Here is a 16,567-nt window from a genome sequence, read left to right as displayed (position 1 = left end):
GCGCACCTCAGAGCGCATTTGAAGGGTTTCCGCGTCTAGTACCGCGCGCGGCGCTGCGAACGTCAATTCAAGCTTGATGGCATCAGGCAACACTTGTGTACGGCGGCCATTTCTTAAAGTTTTTTGTTGTTGCTCGCAAAAGAGAGAATTTTTCGTAAATTTGGTGAAAATTCAGCTACTCTCTGGCTATTTTCCACGCGAATACGCGAGTATTGGTGGTGATCTTGTGCGCTACAGTGGAAAAGGCAATGAGGGTGTGTGTTTTGCATGTGAAATTCCGATTGTAATTTTCTCGGTCAAATGTCATTCTTTGGGCCACAACAAAATATTTGTCATAAACCTTTATTTCATCGAAATTTTCCATTCTTCTCGGTATTTTGAATTGAATGTCTATTCTCAGGATAGCGGGGGAGGGTTTTGCATACTTCCGGATGGAATTTTGAGGCCGTAATGGGTGAAAAGATAGAAATTTCACCTGAGATTTATTGTTCGTGTCAGCATCAGTCTGATCCCAATTTTTACCATTTCTTTTTTTTTCTCTTTTCATGCCCTCCTCGGTCTCCAGAGTGGAGCAACGCGACAGAGAACCAAGGAATCCATGTAAAATGCAAGCAATCGGACTTACAACGGTGGAAAAAGGAGATTTATACTGAGATCGTCAAAGGATTCCTGACAGTGAGTGTATTTGTCCGGAAGTCAAAGGAGTCTACTGCGGAAAATCGGAATCTAATGGTGAACTCTCTGATTTGAATCAGGTTTTCGGGCGGAAAGATGGGAGACAAGGACATTCCCAGTGTTCCCACAACAACACTGGCCGGATTGACCGATTTATCTGACTGTAAGTTTGGGGAAAAGGACAAAGGAAATTTCTCATCTCACGGTTTTCTCTATCTGCAGTCCTCAGTGAACTACCATTAAGTGATCCGGCTCTTGTCACATCGCTCCTGGACAAATCGCTTCTCTTCCATCCGCGTGTGGCCGAAGAGGCGCGGAATCTGCTGGCCGTGCAGGATGTCAATCGCGTTCAGCAGCTCGTGAGAGCCCTTGAGCAAACCAATGCAGATCAAATGTAAGCAATAGACCGTATTTTGTCCTGTAACAATATTAATTTTGCTTGTTTTTTCCCCACAGCGAAATCCTGGACGAATTCAACGTTATAGAATCGAGTTCGGCGCAACAAAATGTGCCGGAACTCCTGCAGGCCATCTACAAATTCAGGCCTAATGTCTTTCAAGAGGGAAGATCTTCCTTTGGTAAGTGTTCCTCAAAGCTTATTCCATCAAACAAAAAATTCATTCCCCACACAAAGAACCACACAATTTCTCGTGGCCTCATTTATGGGCGGCGAATACCACAAATTCTTGAATGGTATCAGCGAATGAGTGTTGAAGATTCTTGCATTTGGCATTAGCTTTCCCTTGATTGTTTTGTAGAAAAGAGATCTGTAGCAAATTGTGCATTAAGAGGAGTTTAGGGTAATAAAATTTCAGCAGTGACGCTTCTGAGTGAGGAACTAATCAATTTTCAGAAATTGCTGTAAAAATTTGAAGTCTTTTGAATTTATGTAGCAATGCTAATCCTATGTTTGTGCCTATTTTATGTTGTGAATACTAAGAACATCCTTTTATCCTTGTTTGTTGCTTGAAAAGCACTCACACACATACACATTTTGCCGAAAGACATGCAATCACCATTTTAAGTGTGCTCACAAATTGTCACCATCATTGTTGCTTCTTGCTTAGTTCAACAACATTCCCAACAACAACAACAACAACACGTCCAACAGCAGCAGGTGCATCTGGCAGGACGTGGTGTAGAGCAGGCGATGGTAGCGCAGCAGGCAGTGCATCAGATACAGACAAACATGCCACAGAATCACTTAAATCAGGCACAACAGCAAATAATACAGCATCCATTCAATTACTTGCATCAGCAGCCGCAGCAACATTTCACCACACAACCCCAAGTCACTGCCATTAACCAAGCATTCAATTCCCAACAATCGGTACAATTGACAGGCGCGGCTGCTGCTGGATCCAGTTCTGTGCTCAATTGGGCCGCCCAGACGCCGGCGCAGGCGTATGCGGAGCCCCAGCAACCGCAGGTGTTCATGGGGCAGCAACAGCAGCAGCAGGCGCAGACGCAAGTGATCTACCAGCAGCCGAACATCATCCAGAGCACTATGAACTATGATGGATCGGTGCTGCAGCAGTCGCACGTGATGCAGCACGTGCCACAGGCTCATCCATCGCCACAGGCGCAGCCCGTTCAGCTGGTGATGACGCCACAGCAGTCGCCATACGAGGCGCAGTACTCACAGCAGCAGCACGCTCAGCATCAGACGGTGCAGCCAGTGCAGCACACCTCAGTGGTCGTGACGCAGCCTCAGCGACAGACAAATGTGGCGTTGAAGTCGCAGATTCACCAGCAAAGTCAGGGACTTCAGTCCTTTCCCACGTACAATGCGATCGTGGAGAACACAGCGGTGCAGCCGGTGATTCAGCAGCACCAGCAGGCAGTGCAGGTGATACAGCAGCCGCAATCTCAGGCACAACAGCAATTCCCAGTGCAAGCGCAACAAATGCCACAGACGCCTCAAGGGCAGGTTCAAACGCAGAGTGAGTCTGGCGGCGTGATTAGGCAGTTGAATGCGGAGCCGTTGACGCAAAAGTTGGCCCCGAGGAACAATGAGTATCTGGCGCAGCAGCAGCAAAACAAGAACTTTGACTCGAGGGGTAAGTGAAAGGGGAAAAGAAAAGCATGCAAATGCGTGGGGAGCTTATGGTAATTTTTCTTACAAATTCGCAGGTCAATCACCGGCACAGGCGGTCGATGCAGTGGCTGTGGCTGAATCATCCAGTGTCAACACGGATCTGCGATATCCGATGGTGAAGAATAGCACAATGCATCAGCCTGAGGAGCAATCAGTTGATCAGCACGTGAGAAATTGCGTGCAGCCACAAGAGCACAGTGCGACGGCGAACTGCACAGACAAGGATAAGGCGGGGAATGATGTGGAGATGGATGATGAGACAACAAGGGCTCTCGGTGGGCGAATGGCGAAAGTATGTCTCAATCGATTGACGAAGGAGGTGAGATGGGAGTGTGTATGTTTAATGTGATGAAAAAGATGCTAAAGGGTGATTTATTTGTAGGAACTGGAAAAGACACTAGGAGGCAGCAATGCCGAGTCTGACTCTCTATTTAGTAGGATGAAAGCGACGGAACGCAAACGAAGAGTTCCTGAAAACAGCGAAAAACCAGATGAGGAATTAAGTGAGTCAATTCGATATTATTATTAGGTGTAAATGTTGAACGATGTTTAATTTGTGCTTTGCGTTTTCAGTATCAAAACCAAAATTGCGACGAATTGAGAGGGTGTTGATGCCTGTGCTGAAGAAGTTGGATGACCACGAACTGCTAAACTCGAATACATATAATCACTTCAACGCAACAATGGAGAAGATTTTCGATCAACTCGATGAGACTGAAGCGAATTTAAGTTTGGGTGAGACTTTTTTTTTGTGTTTTATGGTGAAAATGTACTAAATGCTATTGTTATGCCTTGCAGATGACTGTGATGATAACTATGAATGCATTTCGACGGCGCTATTGAACAGTATCAGTGCAGAGGCGGCAAAGTTGAAGGTGAAGGGCTCCTTCGAGATGTTACCGCAGAATAAGTTGTCACTCTTGATTACGTATGCCTTAAGGAGTGTCGCTGTGGCGAAGAATCTTTCTGCTGGGCCAGACATGCAAGAGGAGCTCGTGTCACGGACGTACATTGAGAAGATTGTGAATGCACTGGAGGCGTCGCTGCTTGTGTGCAACATCTACAGTTGTCTCAATGTAAAGTTTCTGCAGGAGGACAATTTGGATTTTATCATCAAGTTTGTGCAATTTCAACTACGTGAAACGATATTTCCGTCATATGATGCTGTGTATTCGGTGGAGACGAAGAAGAAGAGTGACAACAAGAAGAAGAAAACGGGATATGGACAGGTCAAAGGTGTTGGAACGATTTACTCAAAGATTGTCGATCTCACAAAGGTACTCGTGACAATCTTCTCAAGGTTCCAGTTTGAGGACACCATTGTAATTCATGCATCGGCAATTGGTGTGGAGCCATTCTTTGTCGACAACATTGATACGCTGCAGTTTGTGTGTTTGGATCTCGTGACAACGATCTTCAAGAATGAGAAATACTCTAAGCATCGAAATAACATTCTGGCGGATATTCTCACGTCGCTGGATCGCTTGCATGGGTCCAAGAAGATGCTGCGACCGTACAAGTTGGCCAATAATGGTGGAAACATCCAAATGGTCACCGCTCTGGTGCTGCAGTTAATTCAGTGTTCAGTTGTGTTACCGGACAGTATGTGTGAGAGTGTTAATCACAAGAAGCGCATCAATAGTGACCAGAAACCACGCACAGATAAGGATATCTTCATATCGGAGAAGTACGAGACGGCAAAGTGTATTGGTGGCAATTTCCTGCAGACATTTCTCAGCAAGTGTAAGCCAAGATCGGGTGAAACAGACTTCCGTCCACTGTTTGAGAATTTCATCCAGGATCTCTTGACGACGGTGAATAAGCCAGAGTGGCCGGCAGCGGAGCTGCTGCTGAGCCTCCTTGGTCGATTGCTGTACCGCAATATGTCGGATAAATCTGTGGAGCAGTCAATTAGGCTGGTATCGTTGGAATATTTGGGCCTCGTGACGGCAAGACTGAGGAAGGACACGGTGGAGTCGCGGTGTAAGGTCAGCACAATGGATCAGATGATAAAGTACATCAAGATTGAGCAGGAGAAGGAAGGTGATCTCGCGAATGTGGATTCAATAGCACAACTCGATCCGGATGAGGAGAGAGTGGAGTTCCTGCAGAAGATACTACTTGACTTTTTGGCTGTGAATGCACATGAGGATAATATCTGGGACCATGCGAGGCACTTCTATCTGACACAGTGGTACAGAGACATCATGAATCGCAAGAAGGAGATTGCTGATGGGAAGAAGGGTTATGCCACGAGGAAGACGCCCAAGAAGAAGCGACGAAGTAAGTAGAGGAAGACCATTGAAGACTCACTGTTTTGTGACACTGAAATCCGCTTTTCTTTGCAGATGCGTCAGAGTCATCGGAGAGTGAAGAGGAGAGTGAGGATGAGATTGAGAGGGAGAAGAAGAAGTCTGGTGTGGATCAGGAGTTGAATCTCGAGATTTTTCGTATACTGGATCAGCGAAAAAAGTATCTCATCGACAATATAAAATCATACTCATTGAATAATATGGCGGTGCAGGATGTGAAGACGTACATTGACTACAACAATGCTCAATTGATTGCACAATACCTGAGTGGTCGACGATCATTCTCGCAGAGTTTCGATCTCTATCTGCGACAGATCATCAAAGTTGTGTGTGAGCAGTCAATTGCCATACGCACCAAGGCGATCAAGTGCTTGGGGAATATTGTGGAGGTGGATCCGTCGATACTGACGAGGAAGGATATGCAGATGGGTGTGAATCACAAGTTCCTCGATCAGTCCATTGCTGTACGAGAGGCTGCTGTAGATTTAATAGGAAAATATGTGTTGACTAGTCCTGAACTGATAAATCAGTATTATGAAATGCTATCACACCGGATATTGGTGAGGATTTTTATTGAATAATGGCAAAGCGAGGGAGAGTTTAATGTAATGATTTGGGGTGTGTTTTCTGCATTTTCAGGACACGGGAGTTTCAGTGCGAAAGCGTGTTATCAAGATTCTCCGTGACATTTGCCTCGAGTATCCGGATTTCGACAAGATCCCAGAGATTTGTATGAAGATGATAAGGCGGGTGAATGACGAGGAGGGCATTCAGAAGCTGGTGACTGATGTTTTTCTCAACATGTGGTTCTCGCCGGTCAGTTCTGGTGATAAAGATGCCGTTGGAAGGAAAATCACCCAAATTACCGATGTTGTGAATGTCTCATTGGAGAATACACAGTGGCTGGATGGACTTCTCAGGAGTGTAAGTGTGCCAAAAGAAAGAAAAAGAGACGCAGTAGTGTTGTCGGACTTTTGTTGGCAAGCATGCTAATGTGTGACCTCTTCTGCTTCGTTTGACTTGCAGATTTTTAAACCAAAAGAAAATAAGGAGGACACAACGAAGACACCAAAAGAACCGCCAAAGCAGATTGTCACAGCGTGTGAGCAAATAGCCGATGGCTTGGTGGATGCTATCATGAAGCTGGAGGGCACGGACAATAGGAAGATGCTGGGATGCATCACGACCATGCATTTGTTTGCCAAAATTCGACCACAACTCCTCGTGAAGCACGCCATAACGCTGGAGCCGTACTTGAACATTAAATGCAACTCGATGAGCATGATTAAGTTTCTGAGTTGTGTGGCGGAAATATTGGAATATGTGGTGCCGCTCATGGAGCATCCCAGTGACTCCTTCCTCGCCGACTTGGAGGCGCATCTCACGATGTTGATTGTGTCACAAAATAGAACCGTTGTCAGTAGTTGCATCTCGTGCTTGGGCGCCATTGTGAACAAGCTGACGAAGAATTATGCCCTGATACGTGATTGCTTCAAGAGGTGCGATGACGTTAATTTGTCATGTATTTGGGTTTTGTGGTTTTAATGTATTTGTTCTTGCTTAGGTTTTTCTACCCTTATCTGCTAACATACAAGGAGAAGGGTCAACAGAATCCGAATTTCACCTTTGATATGGTCTTCAAGTCGCCAGGCTTTCGTCGAAGTATCTTCATTGTGGGTCTCCTAATGCGATATTTTGACTTCAATGTGGCTGAAGTGTACGGCGAGGGCAGTCGCAATGGGTTACCGGCAAAGATCTGCGATGAAGTGTTTGACACATTCATGTATTACGTGGTGTGTCACAATTTGGACATCAGGAAGGAGATACTGAATGCTCTTGGTTACTTCTGCGTGAAAAACTATGAGTATCTGACAATGCCACAGCTCAAAGACTTCTACAGAGATCTTCTGACATCAGAAACCGTCCAGACGGACATTAAAGTCAATGTGGTGAAGAATATCTTGCTGTATCTGAGCGAGGAAGATCAAAGAATGGATCAGGATGAGAAAGAATGTATGTTTGTTGGCATTTGATATGATTTTACAGCATTTTAATATGGTGTTTTCTCGATGTTTTGCAGGGGAGAGTCAAGCCAAGAAGGAGGATTTGAAAGAAATGGGCGATCTAAAGGCGGGAATGGCGTCAAGGGTTATTCAGCTGTACCTGAAGGAGATCTTGGAGTGTTTCCTCAATTGTGACATTCAATTGCGCATCTGGTCAATGAAAGTGGTCGATGCAGTTCTCACTCAAGGTCTTGTGCATCCAATTCAAATAGTACCCTATCTTATATGCCTGAGTACAGATTGTGAGAACTCGGTAAGTTATCAACTCAGTGAATGTTATCAAATGAGATGAGATTGTAAAGAAAATTGTGTTGGTTTTTTTTTCTTATTTAGGTATCAAATTCAGCTGATCGACATCTGCAAGAGATTGAGAAGCAACATCCTGGCTTTATCAATATGAAATCCCACGCGGGCATTCAATTGTCGTACAACTTGCAGAAGCTGCTGCAAGTCAATGAGAAGACCAATATTGTTCGTGGATGCAGGTGAGAGAGAGGAGTTGGGTGCTCTAATAAATATGCCAGAGGTAACTAACCATGTTGGATTGAATTTGCAGGGCGAAAGAAAAGGGTGAACCACAGTCAGCGCTCACGGGATTCCTGTATACACTGTTGAGGAATGCCAAGCCACAGAGAAGGGCACTGATTCAATCAATCATCAAGCAATTTGACAATCAGAAAGTGGATTTGCGTCGAATGTTGTATCTCACTGACAATTTGGCGTACTATCCGTATGCAGTGCAGGACGAACCGCTGTACATCATTCATCAGATTGACGTTGTGGTCACTGTGACGGGGACAAATTTGCTGAGTAACTTCCGTGAGGGTCTCAAGCAAGAGCAGCCAGCAAATCCGGGTGAAGAACGTACGTTGACACACACACACACACACATTGGTTAGATATGGATTGTGATAGAATTGATTTTATCTCTGTTTGCAGAGCCAAATATTCTGGATGACGATGATGATGATGACAAGGAGGCCATCCTGAATCGACTTCCTGAGAATTTGGCTGATCTCCAGAGTTGCATAACGGCTGCTCAGGGTTGTATGCTCCTGCTGTTGTTGAAGCAACATCTTAAGGATTGCTATGGAATCACAGATAGGTAAAATCAAAGCTTCGACGTTGACAGTGTATAGTAAATGCCTTGACATTGTGTTTCTGTCTTTCAGTAAAATCACTCGATACTCACCATCGGAGCCGGCGAAAATCTATGAGAAAGCAATGCAAAAGCGTGCAATCTTAGAGTTTAATCCAAAATCAACGATTGACATCATCAAAGAGGAGGAGTCCATTGGCATGGAGATGAATGAGACTGTGAGGAAGAAGCTGGTCGATAGATATTTGGATGTAAGTTAGGAAAATTTGGCATTAAGATGAAGAAGGCAATAATTGTAATTGACCACACTTTCTGTATAGTTCAAGCAATTGATGCTGAAGTTGGATCCTGAGGATTCAGACGATGAGGAGACCGCAAAGCCACCATTGACGACGGTTGTGGACTTTGAGCAGCAAATCGAGAGCTTCTCCACAACGCCTCATGTAAATAATGTGATGAATAACTCAGTGCAGCCAAACGCAGTGAATAATGTTGTTAATTCGACAAATGTAAGTTGATTTGGGGGATTTCCGTCTTTCTGTTATGCGTCACTGAATTTTGGGTTTTATTTCTTTCCAATAGCAGTCATCCTATACGCAATCAGGTGTTGATCCTCTTGCAACATCGCATCAGTCACACAACCAAGTGACGACAAAGACCCCAATTAAGGCGAGTCCGGTGAAGAAGACGCCCGCACGCAAGGCACAAACGAAGAGGAAGAAGAAGAGGGTGTCTTCCAGTGACGAAGAAGACTACGATAACAGTGATAGTGATTATCTGTAAGAGGGAGACAGGGATTAAGAAGATCACAGTGTGTACATAGAAAATTATCCGGAGGAGTCGAAAGAGAGAGAGAGACAGTCAGACTCCAGATGTGCGCGAGTATTCCAATTGTAATATATCTAATAACGGAGACATATTGTCAGATTGCTGGCAAGAGACACAGAATGAAGAATCACTAAAGGTCACTCAACCAATTAAAATTATAAATAGAAATTAGATTATATAAATACGATAATTGATGAGAAAAATGTATAGCGATAAGAGATTTTCTACATAAATGAATGATCCTTTAAATTAAATTTAATTAGCAATAAGAATTGTATAAAGAATTACACCCATACATAATTTAAATATACATTTACATTATATAGAGAGATCTTGAAGTATATATATATACAATTTATTGTAATAATAATAAAAACTATGAAAATCTTAGCGATACTGTTGAGTTGAGCAAAGAAAAGGGCGAGCGGAACTTAATTTATTTCGAAATCAATCTTTATTTCTATTAGTAATAAATTCTTAAATAATGTCTTCGCGTGAGAAGTTGTAGCGAAATAGAGAGCAAATTATAAATACATATATTTGAAATACGGGATGAGAAAAAAAATATTTAAAAACTGAAGTCGTAGACGTAGATTAACTCTTAGCTATTGTACATTTTTTTCATTTTTTCTCATTAAATGGAAAAAAAGAGAAAAGTTAATATATAAATTCAGTGCGAAATAATATTATTTCATCTCATGCAGATTTAAATAAAAAAAAACAATATTTGTGCGGAGTAATTTAGACGAGAAACAAATAAAGAAGAAAAGAACATTTTGAGAATATTAAAAAAAAAATTGATGAGTTTTATATTTTTATATGTGTAAAATTAAATCTAGACGAAAATGGTAATATAGAGAGATATCAATATTTAATACGAGCAGATTGTTGCTCCTAAGCAAAAAAAAACTATATAATTTATTGAAGAAAAAAAACAAGTGAAAAGATATGCAAAAATGACGATTGAGATAGTAAATTTTGAAAGAAAAGTAAAAAAAAAAAGGAATTACAAAAACTGCGAAATAAAAAGTCGTTGTATTAATGAGAAAATTATAACTGTAATCACCCACATAAATGACGTGACAATTTGTAAAATTGAAACAGTTTCGATGAATTGTGACTTATGTGGTGGATAAAATACAAATTATTATAATTGTAAGATTGAAGATGTGAGAAGAATGGGAATGGGTTGGGAAAAGTATGTAAATTACAGACGAAATATAAATTGATGATGAAATTACAGGATTCTCTCATTTTCACCAGTCGTGGCGACCCTCTAAGCGATCCATCATCATTTTCCTCCACGCAGCGTCCGAACTTCGCGAATTTGCAGCGTGCAATAAATCACATTTGACGCTCATTTGCATGGAAGAGCGACAATGTGAGGGGAAATGCTGGAAAAATTCAAACAAATCCCACAGGATTTGCAGCCAATGTGCAAGAGTTGGAGAGTAAGTTCACGAAAGAGCACATTAAGGACTTTTCCGCGGTAGATTTATCGCTAAGAACTTTTGCCTAGACAAATCTCTGACATTTCTTTCGCGATTTATTCCTAGCGTTAAAAGGAATTCAAATACAAAAGCTTTGCCAAAAAGTGTTTGTTCGGGTTTATTTAACCGTTATAGCATCAATAAATGGATTACAAATGCGTATAAAAGGTCCGAAGTGGGATTAGAGCATCATTACTCGTCCTGAATTCACTGTGTCAAAAGTCTCTTAATAAACGTGTGTAATTGGTAAAGATTATGGCTAAGCGTAAGAATGAGAATCAGAGTGGACGTAAGACACGCGCCAAACGAGCTGGGCTTCAGTTCTCAGTATCACGTGTGCATCGTCTTCTGCGCAAGGGAAGATATGCAGACAGGTTAGCCGGCGCAGCGCCAATTTACCTTGCAGCCGTTCTAGAGTATTTGGTCGCCGAAGTGCTTGAATTGGGAGGCAATGCTGCCCGTGACAACAGGAAGAGCAGGATCATTCCGCGTCATCTGCAGCTGGCCATCCGCAACGACGAGGAGCTGAACAAACTTCTGTCTGGCGTCACCATTGCCCAAGGCGGCGTTCTGCCCAACATTCAGGCAGTGCTGCTGCCCAAGAAGACAGTAGACAAGACGCCAAAAAAAACAAGTTGAAAGAAAATCTTCTATAGATTGCTGATCTTTCTTGCCCAATCATTAGAAATACTAAGCAAATGTTGTAACTACGCTCTCTTCCATCACTCTACTTGTACTAAAATTGGGGCAATTCGAGAAAAAATCCAAAAGGCATATTTATGAATAATAAAATTATTGTTAAATAACAATATTATAGTACTTACTTTGAATGTCTGAAGAAAATTTCTATCCTTTTTCGACGAAAACCACAAAATTTCTTCGCTTTTCAAATTAAATACAACAATCTCTACATCTTTCTTTGGCACTCGCCAATTCTTACCTTCGCCACCATACGCAATATCATTCGGGTAACATTTAAATATATTGTGACTTCACTCTATTTCGTCATAAAGGTACGTAAGAAGCATTAATTAATTTTTGGCATTGAGAGAAAAAGGAATATTTTTCGCAGAATTGACGAATTTGTTGATTGAAATTTGTGAATACTCGAATACTTGTGCATATGTTGAATTCGACACCCAAAATCACCAAAATGTAATTGCATAAAGATATCGAAAATAGCATAGAACATTGCGAAATATAATCATTTATTTGCTAAAGGGTAGAATTTTTGGATTTTGTAAAGGAAAACACGAAATTGATTGCTTAAAGTCCAAGTGATTGCATATCGTCAAAATTTCAGTTGAATCTTCCATCTGCAATTTTGCCAATTTCTTCAGAAATACTCAATGAAATAGCACAATTTTCCGAAATTACACTTATCGATAATCACTCTATCGAATGTGCATAGTTGTATTACTGGGCGAATTGAAATGTTTAAGAAATTTTAGTGATTTCTCAAGTCGACATGAAAATCGTGTGCAGATTCAACCAAAATTATGGTTTCACTAAATGGGTGATGTTTTGAACTGAGGTAGAGTGTTGTGTTTTGTGGCTATTATTCTCGAGATTTCTACCCAGGATCAGCAGAAATGGCAGAAGAGACAGCAGTTGCAGCAGCTCCGGCGTCCGCGCCCACCAGCTCGTCCCCATCAGCGAAGAAAGCCAAGGCCGCCAAGAGTGGCGCCGCGAAGAAGCCACGAGTGCAGGCGACGCACCCGAAGACCTCGGAGATGGTGAACAACGCCATCAAGAATCTGAAGGAGCGCGGCGGTTCTTCCCTGCAGGCCATCAAGAAGTACGTGGCAGCCAACTACAAGGTCGACGCCGAGAAGCTGGCGCCCTTCATCCGCAGATACCTCAAGTCCGCCGTGACGAGCGGCGCTCTGGTGCAGACAAAGGGAAAAGGAGCGTCTGGATCGTTCAAATTGGCGGGCACGGCTGGTAAGAGCGACAAGCCAGCGGCGAAGAAGCCTCGCAGCCCATCCAAGAAGACAGCCGCTGGCGAGAAGAAGGTGAAGAAGAGCCCAGCATCGCCCAAGAAGAAGCCCACAGCCGCGGCCAAGAAAGCAGTGGCGGCGAAGAAGCCAAGCGGCGAGAAGAAGACCGTGAAGAAAGCAGCAGCGTCTCCGGCAAAGAAGAAGGTTGCGCCCAAGCAAAAGCCCACCAAGGCGTCCGCAAAGTCGGCGGGAACCAAACCGAAAGTTCCCAAGCCCAAGAAGACCGGCTCACCGAAAAAGGCAGCAGCGCCGAAGAAGACCGCAGCCAAGAAGAAGTAAACTTCTCCTAAATTCACCGCCGTCGTCCCATATTGGGATATCTATACAAAAAACAGCCCTTATCAGGGCTACAAGACAATGCGTAGAGAATTTAGCACTGAAAACCTCATTTTTATACTATTTAGACAAGTGAAAATAAAGATAACAAAGTGAAAATTACGTTTTCTACTGGAAATAAATGTTCACTAAAAATTTGACTGTTTATGGCTTCGTAGCAGACTTTAAGTAGAAAAAAGACGCTCGAAATTATGGAATAAATATTTAGTGAGTCCAAAGAGAAATTTTTGATATCGGAGTGAAGACAGAAAACTCATGCGATTTCTTAATATCTCCGTATTCAATTATAGTTAAATACACTTCGTTTTTTTGTGTTCGCATTTTATTCACAATCTGTATAAGTTGTATGAGCGAATTGTGAATAATAAGAATCCAACAGATTTTGTACAGACGGACTTTTAATACACTTTGTATGCGAGAATTTAATAAAGATGACTAAGATTCGATTTTAATATTCGGTGAGAATTGGTGTTTTCGTCTCGTTCTCAAAGGAACTGACTAGATAAAATAAATCCAACTTGATGTACTTTAATTTTGAGATAAGATTGGGGATTTTATGAAAGATTCATTTGCAAATTCTTTATGAAATTTGTTTGTCGCCCTGAAAAGGGCGGTTTTTTTTATCGTGAAAACGGGTTGCAATTTGATTTGGCGATTTATGTCTTCTTCTCGGTCTTCTTGGGCAGCAGCACTGCCTGAATGTTGGGCAGGACGCCGCCTTGGGCAATGGTGACGCCAGACAGAAGCTTGTTCAGCTCCTCGTCGTTGCGGATGGCCAGCTGCAGATGACGCGGAATGATCCTCGTTTTCTTATTGTCACGGGCAGCATTGCCGGCCAACTCGAGCACTTCGGCGGCCAGATATTCCATCACGGCGGCCAAATAGACAGGAGCTCCAGCGCCAACGCGTTCGGCGTAGTTCCCTTTGCGCAGCAGACGGTGGATACGTCCCACTGGGAACTGAAGCCCAGCACGGTTGGAACGTGTCTTCGCCTTTCCCTTAACTTTTCCTCCCTTTCCGCGTCCAGACATCTTTGATAAATCGGTTTCGAAGTTGACGAACAGAAGTCACAAGAAGTTCACTCGACGAGAGCTTGGAACAAAGTGAATAAAATTCTGGCTTTTTCCCTCTTTTATGAGCTCGAGTTGCCCAAGAATGCCGGGTTGCCGAATCAGCCAATCCCATCGTCGAACAAAGCGACACTATGTGGCTTGCATAAGCGAGAGCGAGACGGCATGCGAGAGTGTGTGAAGAGAGAATCGAGGCAACCCTGTCCGTCTGGGGACACGAAGTCCATAAAAGCGGCCGAACGAAATTTCCGGAAAACAGTATCGAACGTGACTTCGTTGACTTCACTACGAGACTACAATCCCGGTGGCGAGCGGTCGTCTTGATGACAGACAACGTCGTTCTACAGTCACGAGACTGTCGTCCGTTGAGACAAACAAGCGACTGTCGGTTGTTTGTCGGGTGGCACTGGTCTGAAGTTAGCAGATGTTGGCAACATGGCGACGTCAGAATTTTCGACCAAAATGAGAATTTTTCCAAATGCAAAGAAAATCGCGGAAATCGCTCAATTTAACTCTTTTCGGGTCGGGACAATACTTTTCCGAGACGTAATTAAATTCTTTATCGTGCGCCCATGCCGGCATATTTTTGATCATAAAAAACGCGCATGTAATAAATATAATTACTGGGAGTTTATTAATTTCTTCAAAATAATTAATTTAATTCGCCATGAAAAAAAAATACGCAAAGGCGCCATTTTTGACACATCCGACACATGCCCGAATGTCTCCCGACTTTCGGTCACACTCCAATGTAAATGTCTGTGGCAAATGTCCGTTTTGGTCAGGTGACAAATGGGCCGACTGTTTACATACAGTCGGTTGACCACCCTGACCGTCGGCAGACAATCGGGCCGACTGACGACGGACGCCCGCCACCGGGATGGCCCCCAAGACAAGCGGAAAGGCTGCGAAGAAGGCCGGGAAGGCCCAGAAGAATATCTCCAAGTCCGACAAGAAGAAGAAGCGCAAGCGCAAGGAGAGCTACGCCATTTACATCTACAAGGTGCTGAAGCAGGTCCATCCGGACACTGGTATCAGCAGCAAGGCCATGAGCATCATGAACAGCTTCGTGAACGACATCTTCGAGCGCATCGCCGCCGAGGCTTCTCGTCTCGCTCACTACAACAAGCGCTCGACCATCACGAGCCGCGAGATCCAGACCGCCGTGCGCCTGCTGCTGCCCGGAGAGTTGGCCAAGCACGCCGTGAGTGAAGGCACGAAGGCCGTGACCAAGTACACAAGCTCCAAATAAGCGAGCGCTTCTTCGACACACGCAAGACAACAAACGGCCCTTTTCAGGGCCACAAAATCATTGCATAAAGATTGAACATGAAACCATTTATTCCTAGGAGGCTCCATACATAGTAAATCTAATTTATCGATTTCTTAAAGTAGAAAATATCTCGTAACACGTTAAAATACAATAAATATATGACACGAATATCCCAAATCTATTCGCTCCGCTCTGAAAAATTGCTCGAAATCGCACCACTTTACTTTGTGTCTTTCGATTCAGGCTATTTCCAGTTCGAACGATGTTTAAAAATGTTTCCCCAGAAAGTTGGAAAGAAAACCATTCACGACTGCTGACGCAGCAAAACATCTGCAACATTCCTCGTTTCACTGGGGAATAAATGCAGGAATAGGCCATATCGACAAAAATGCCAGTGGCCGTAAAGAATTAAGACAAAAAAAGAATGCAGGAATTTCGGAATATTTGTAAGACAAAGCTGGAAAACACTAAATTCATTTATCAAAACCCAACACAACGAAATTACCGAAACCAATGTTCTAAATCGTGGGAAAGGGAATTGAATTTATTTTTGGAAACTTACTAAGAAATCACACAAATTATCGTTTATTTGAGGATAGAATTTTAAGTGAAACTTCATGGAGAAACTCATAATTTGCAGTCACAGGAGAGCACAAAATATGCCTGAATAACCCTGAAAGGAAATTATAATCATGGTTTCAAATGGAAAATTCCATGGTTCTTTATCTCAACTGTTCAGTGAGCAATTCAAAAGACGTAAATTATCTGTAATACTGTATTTGTTCATTTTAGGTCCATAAAATTGAAGGTTCATATTGAATTCTTTAAATATTCCATTGTGGTCCTGAAAAGGACCGTTTGTTTTATCTGCTGCAAAAAGCTAATCTGTCGATTTAACCGCCGAAACCGTACAGAGTACGACCTTGGCGCTTGAGAGCGTAGACAACGTCCATGGCGGTCACGGTCTTCCTCTTGGCGTGTTCGGTGTACGTGACAGCGTCACGGATCACATTCTCCAAGAAGACTTTCAGGACGCCGCGCGTTTCTTCGTAGATGAGACCAGAGATGCGCTTCACGCCGCCACGGCGAGCCAAGCGACGGATGGCGGGCTTCGTGATGCCCTGGATGTTGTCACGCAGCACCTTTCGGTGTCTCTTGGCGCCTCCTTTGCCCAAGCCTTTGCCTCCTTTTCCACGGCCAGTCATTTTTCACCTAGTGTTGGTTTCGTCGAAGTTTACTCAGCGAAGGTTTCACACAAACTACGACTTCTGCTCGCGCTCTCGCCTTTTTGTCACTTTAGCCACGCCCCTCTTTCAGCAATTT

The 16,567-nt window shown here is 43.3% G+C and overlaps 6 protein-coding genes across 6 annotated transcripts; 4 read left to right on the top strand and 2 right to left on the bottom strand.

Annotated features, from left to right (window-relative positions):
* Positions 1 to 101: 101 nt before the first annotated feature.
* Positions 102 to 10,312, top strand: LOC132262959 (nipped-B protein). Its single transcript, XM_059762477.1, has 21 exons — positions 102 to 254; positions 566 to 675; positions 756 to 838; positions 898 to 1,069; positions 1,132 to 1,253; positions 2,019 to 2,735; positions 2,809 to 3,092; positions 3,156 to 3,276; positions 3,347 to 3,508; positions 3,572 to 5,056; positions 5,122 to 5,645; positions 5,725 to 6,009; positions 6,112 to 6,584; positions 6,650 to 7,098; positions 7,166 to 7,401; positions 7,482 to 7,633; positions 7,705 to 8,012; positions 8,088 to 8,253; positions 8,321 to 8,498; positions 8,568 to 8,756; positions 8,830 to 10,312. Exons 3-21 carry the CDS (start codon positions 772 to 774, stop codon positions 9,028 to 9,030), a joined length of 6,291 nt encoding a protein of 2,096 aa, XP_059618460.1. The 5' UTR covers positions 102 to 254; positions 566 to 675; positions 756 to 771; the 3' UTR covers positions 9,031 to 10,312.
* A 433-nt stretch (positions 10,313 to 10,745) lies between these two features.
* Positions 10,746 to 11,360, top strand: LOC132262961 (histone H2A, sperm-like). Its single transcript, XM_059762479.1, has one exon. It carries the CDS (start codon positions 10,821 to 10,823, stop codon positions 11,202 to 11,204), a length of 384 nt encoding a protein of 127 aa, XP_059618462.1. The 5' UTR covers positions 10,746 to 10,820; the 3' UTR covers positions 11,205 to 11,360.
* Positions 11,361 to 11,982: 622 nt separating this feature from the next.
* LOC132262960 (histone H1-like) lies at positions 11,983 to 13,063 on the top strand. The gene has a single exon (XM_059762478.1). The coding sequence runs from the start codon at positions 12,158 to 12,160 to the stop codon at positions 12,842 to 12,844; it is 687 nt and encodes a 228-aa protein (XP_059618461.1). The 5' UTR covers positions 11,983 to 12,157; the 3' UTR covers positions 12,845 to 13,063.
* Positions 13,064 to 13,434: 371 nt separating this feature from the next.
* LOC132262962 (histone H2A) lies at positions 13,435 to 14,001 on the bottom strand. The gene has a single exon (XM_059762480.1). It carries the CDS (start codon positions 13,930 to 13,932, stop codon positions 13,558 to 13,560), a length of 375 nt encoding a protein of 124 aa, XP_059618463.1. The 5' UTR covers positions 13,933 to 14,001; the 3' UTR covers positions 13,435 to 13,557.
* An 850-nt stretch (positions 14,002 to 14,851) lies between these two features.
* Positions 14,852 to 15,604, top strand: LOC132261960 (histone H2B-like). Its single transcript, XM_059761036.1, has one exon. It carries the CDS (start codon positions 14,852 to 14,854, stop codon positions 15,221 to 15,223), a length of 372 nt encoding a protein of 123 aa, XP_059617019.1. The 3' UTR covers positions 15,224 to 15,604.
* A 413-nt stretch (positions 15,605 to 16,017) lies between these two features.
* LOC132261927 (histone H4) lies at positions 16,018 to 16,492 on the bottom strand. Its single transcript, XM_059760979.1, has one exon. It carries the CDS (start codon positions 16,447 to 16,449, stop codon positions 16,138 to 16,140), a length of 312 nt encoding a protein of 103 aa, XP_059616962.1. The 5' UTR covers positions 16,450 to 16,492; the 3' UTR covers positions 16,018 to 16,137.
* Positions 16,493 to 16,567: the final 75 nt, after the last annotated feature.

Source organism: Phlebotomus argentipes, unplaced genomic scaffold (assembly GCF_947086385.1).
Source record: "Phlebotomus argentipes unplaced genomic scaffold, Phlebotomus argentipes genome assembly contig_15, whole genome shotgun sequence".
NCBI lineage: Eukaryota > Metazoa > Arthropoda > Insecta > Diptera > Psychodidae > Phlebotomus > Phlebotomus argentipes.
Note: the sequence above shows the minus strand (reverse complement) of the source record. Positions and strands in the feature narration are given on the sequence as shown.

Bases quoted from the DNA above. Each gene is read 5' to 3' on its own strand.
- LOC132262959 (XM_059762477.1), top strand. From the start codon at position 772: ATGGGAGACAAGGACATTCCCAGTGTTCCCACAACAACACTGGCCGGA. The intron at 2,736-2,808 runs GTAAGTGAAAGG...ACAAATTCGCAG, and splicing joins CAAGAACTTTGACTCGAGGG to GTCAATCACCGGCACAGGCG. The intron at 8,757-8,829 runs GTAAGTTGATTT...TCTTTCCAATAG, and splicing joins ATGTTGTTAATTCGACAAAT to CAGTCATCCTATACGCAATC.
- LOC132262961 (XM_059762479.1), top strand. From the start codon at position 10,821: ATGGCTAAGCGTAAGAATGAGAATCAGAGTGGACGTAAGACACGCGCC.
- LOC132262960 (XM_059762478.1), top strand. From the start codon at position 12,158: ATGGCAGAAGAGACAGCAGTTGCAGCAGCTCCGGCGTCCGCGCCCACC.
- LOC132262962 (XM_059762480.1), bottom strand. From the start codon at position 13,932: ATGTCTGGACGCGGAAAGGGAGGAAAAGTTAAGGGAAAGGCGAAGACA.
- LOC132261960 (XM_059761036.1), top strand. From the start codon at position 14,852: ATGGCCCCCAAGACAAGCGGAAAGGCTGCGAAGAAGGCCGGGAAGGCC.
- LOC132261927 (XM_059760979.1), bottom strand. From the start codon at position 16,449: ATGACTGGCCGTGGAAAAGGAGGCAAAGGCTTGGGCAAAGGAGGCGCC.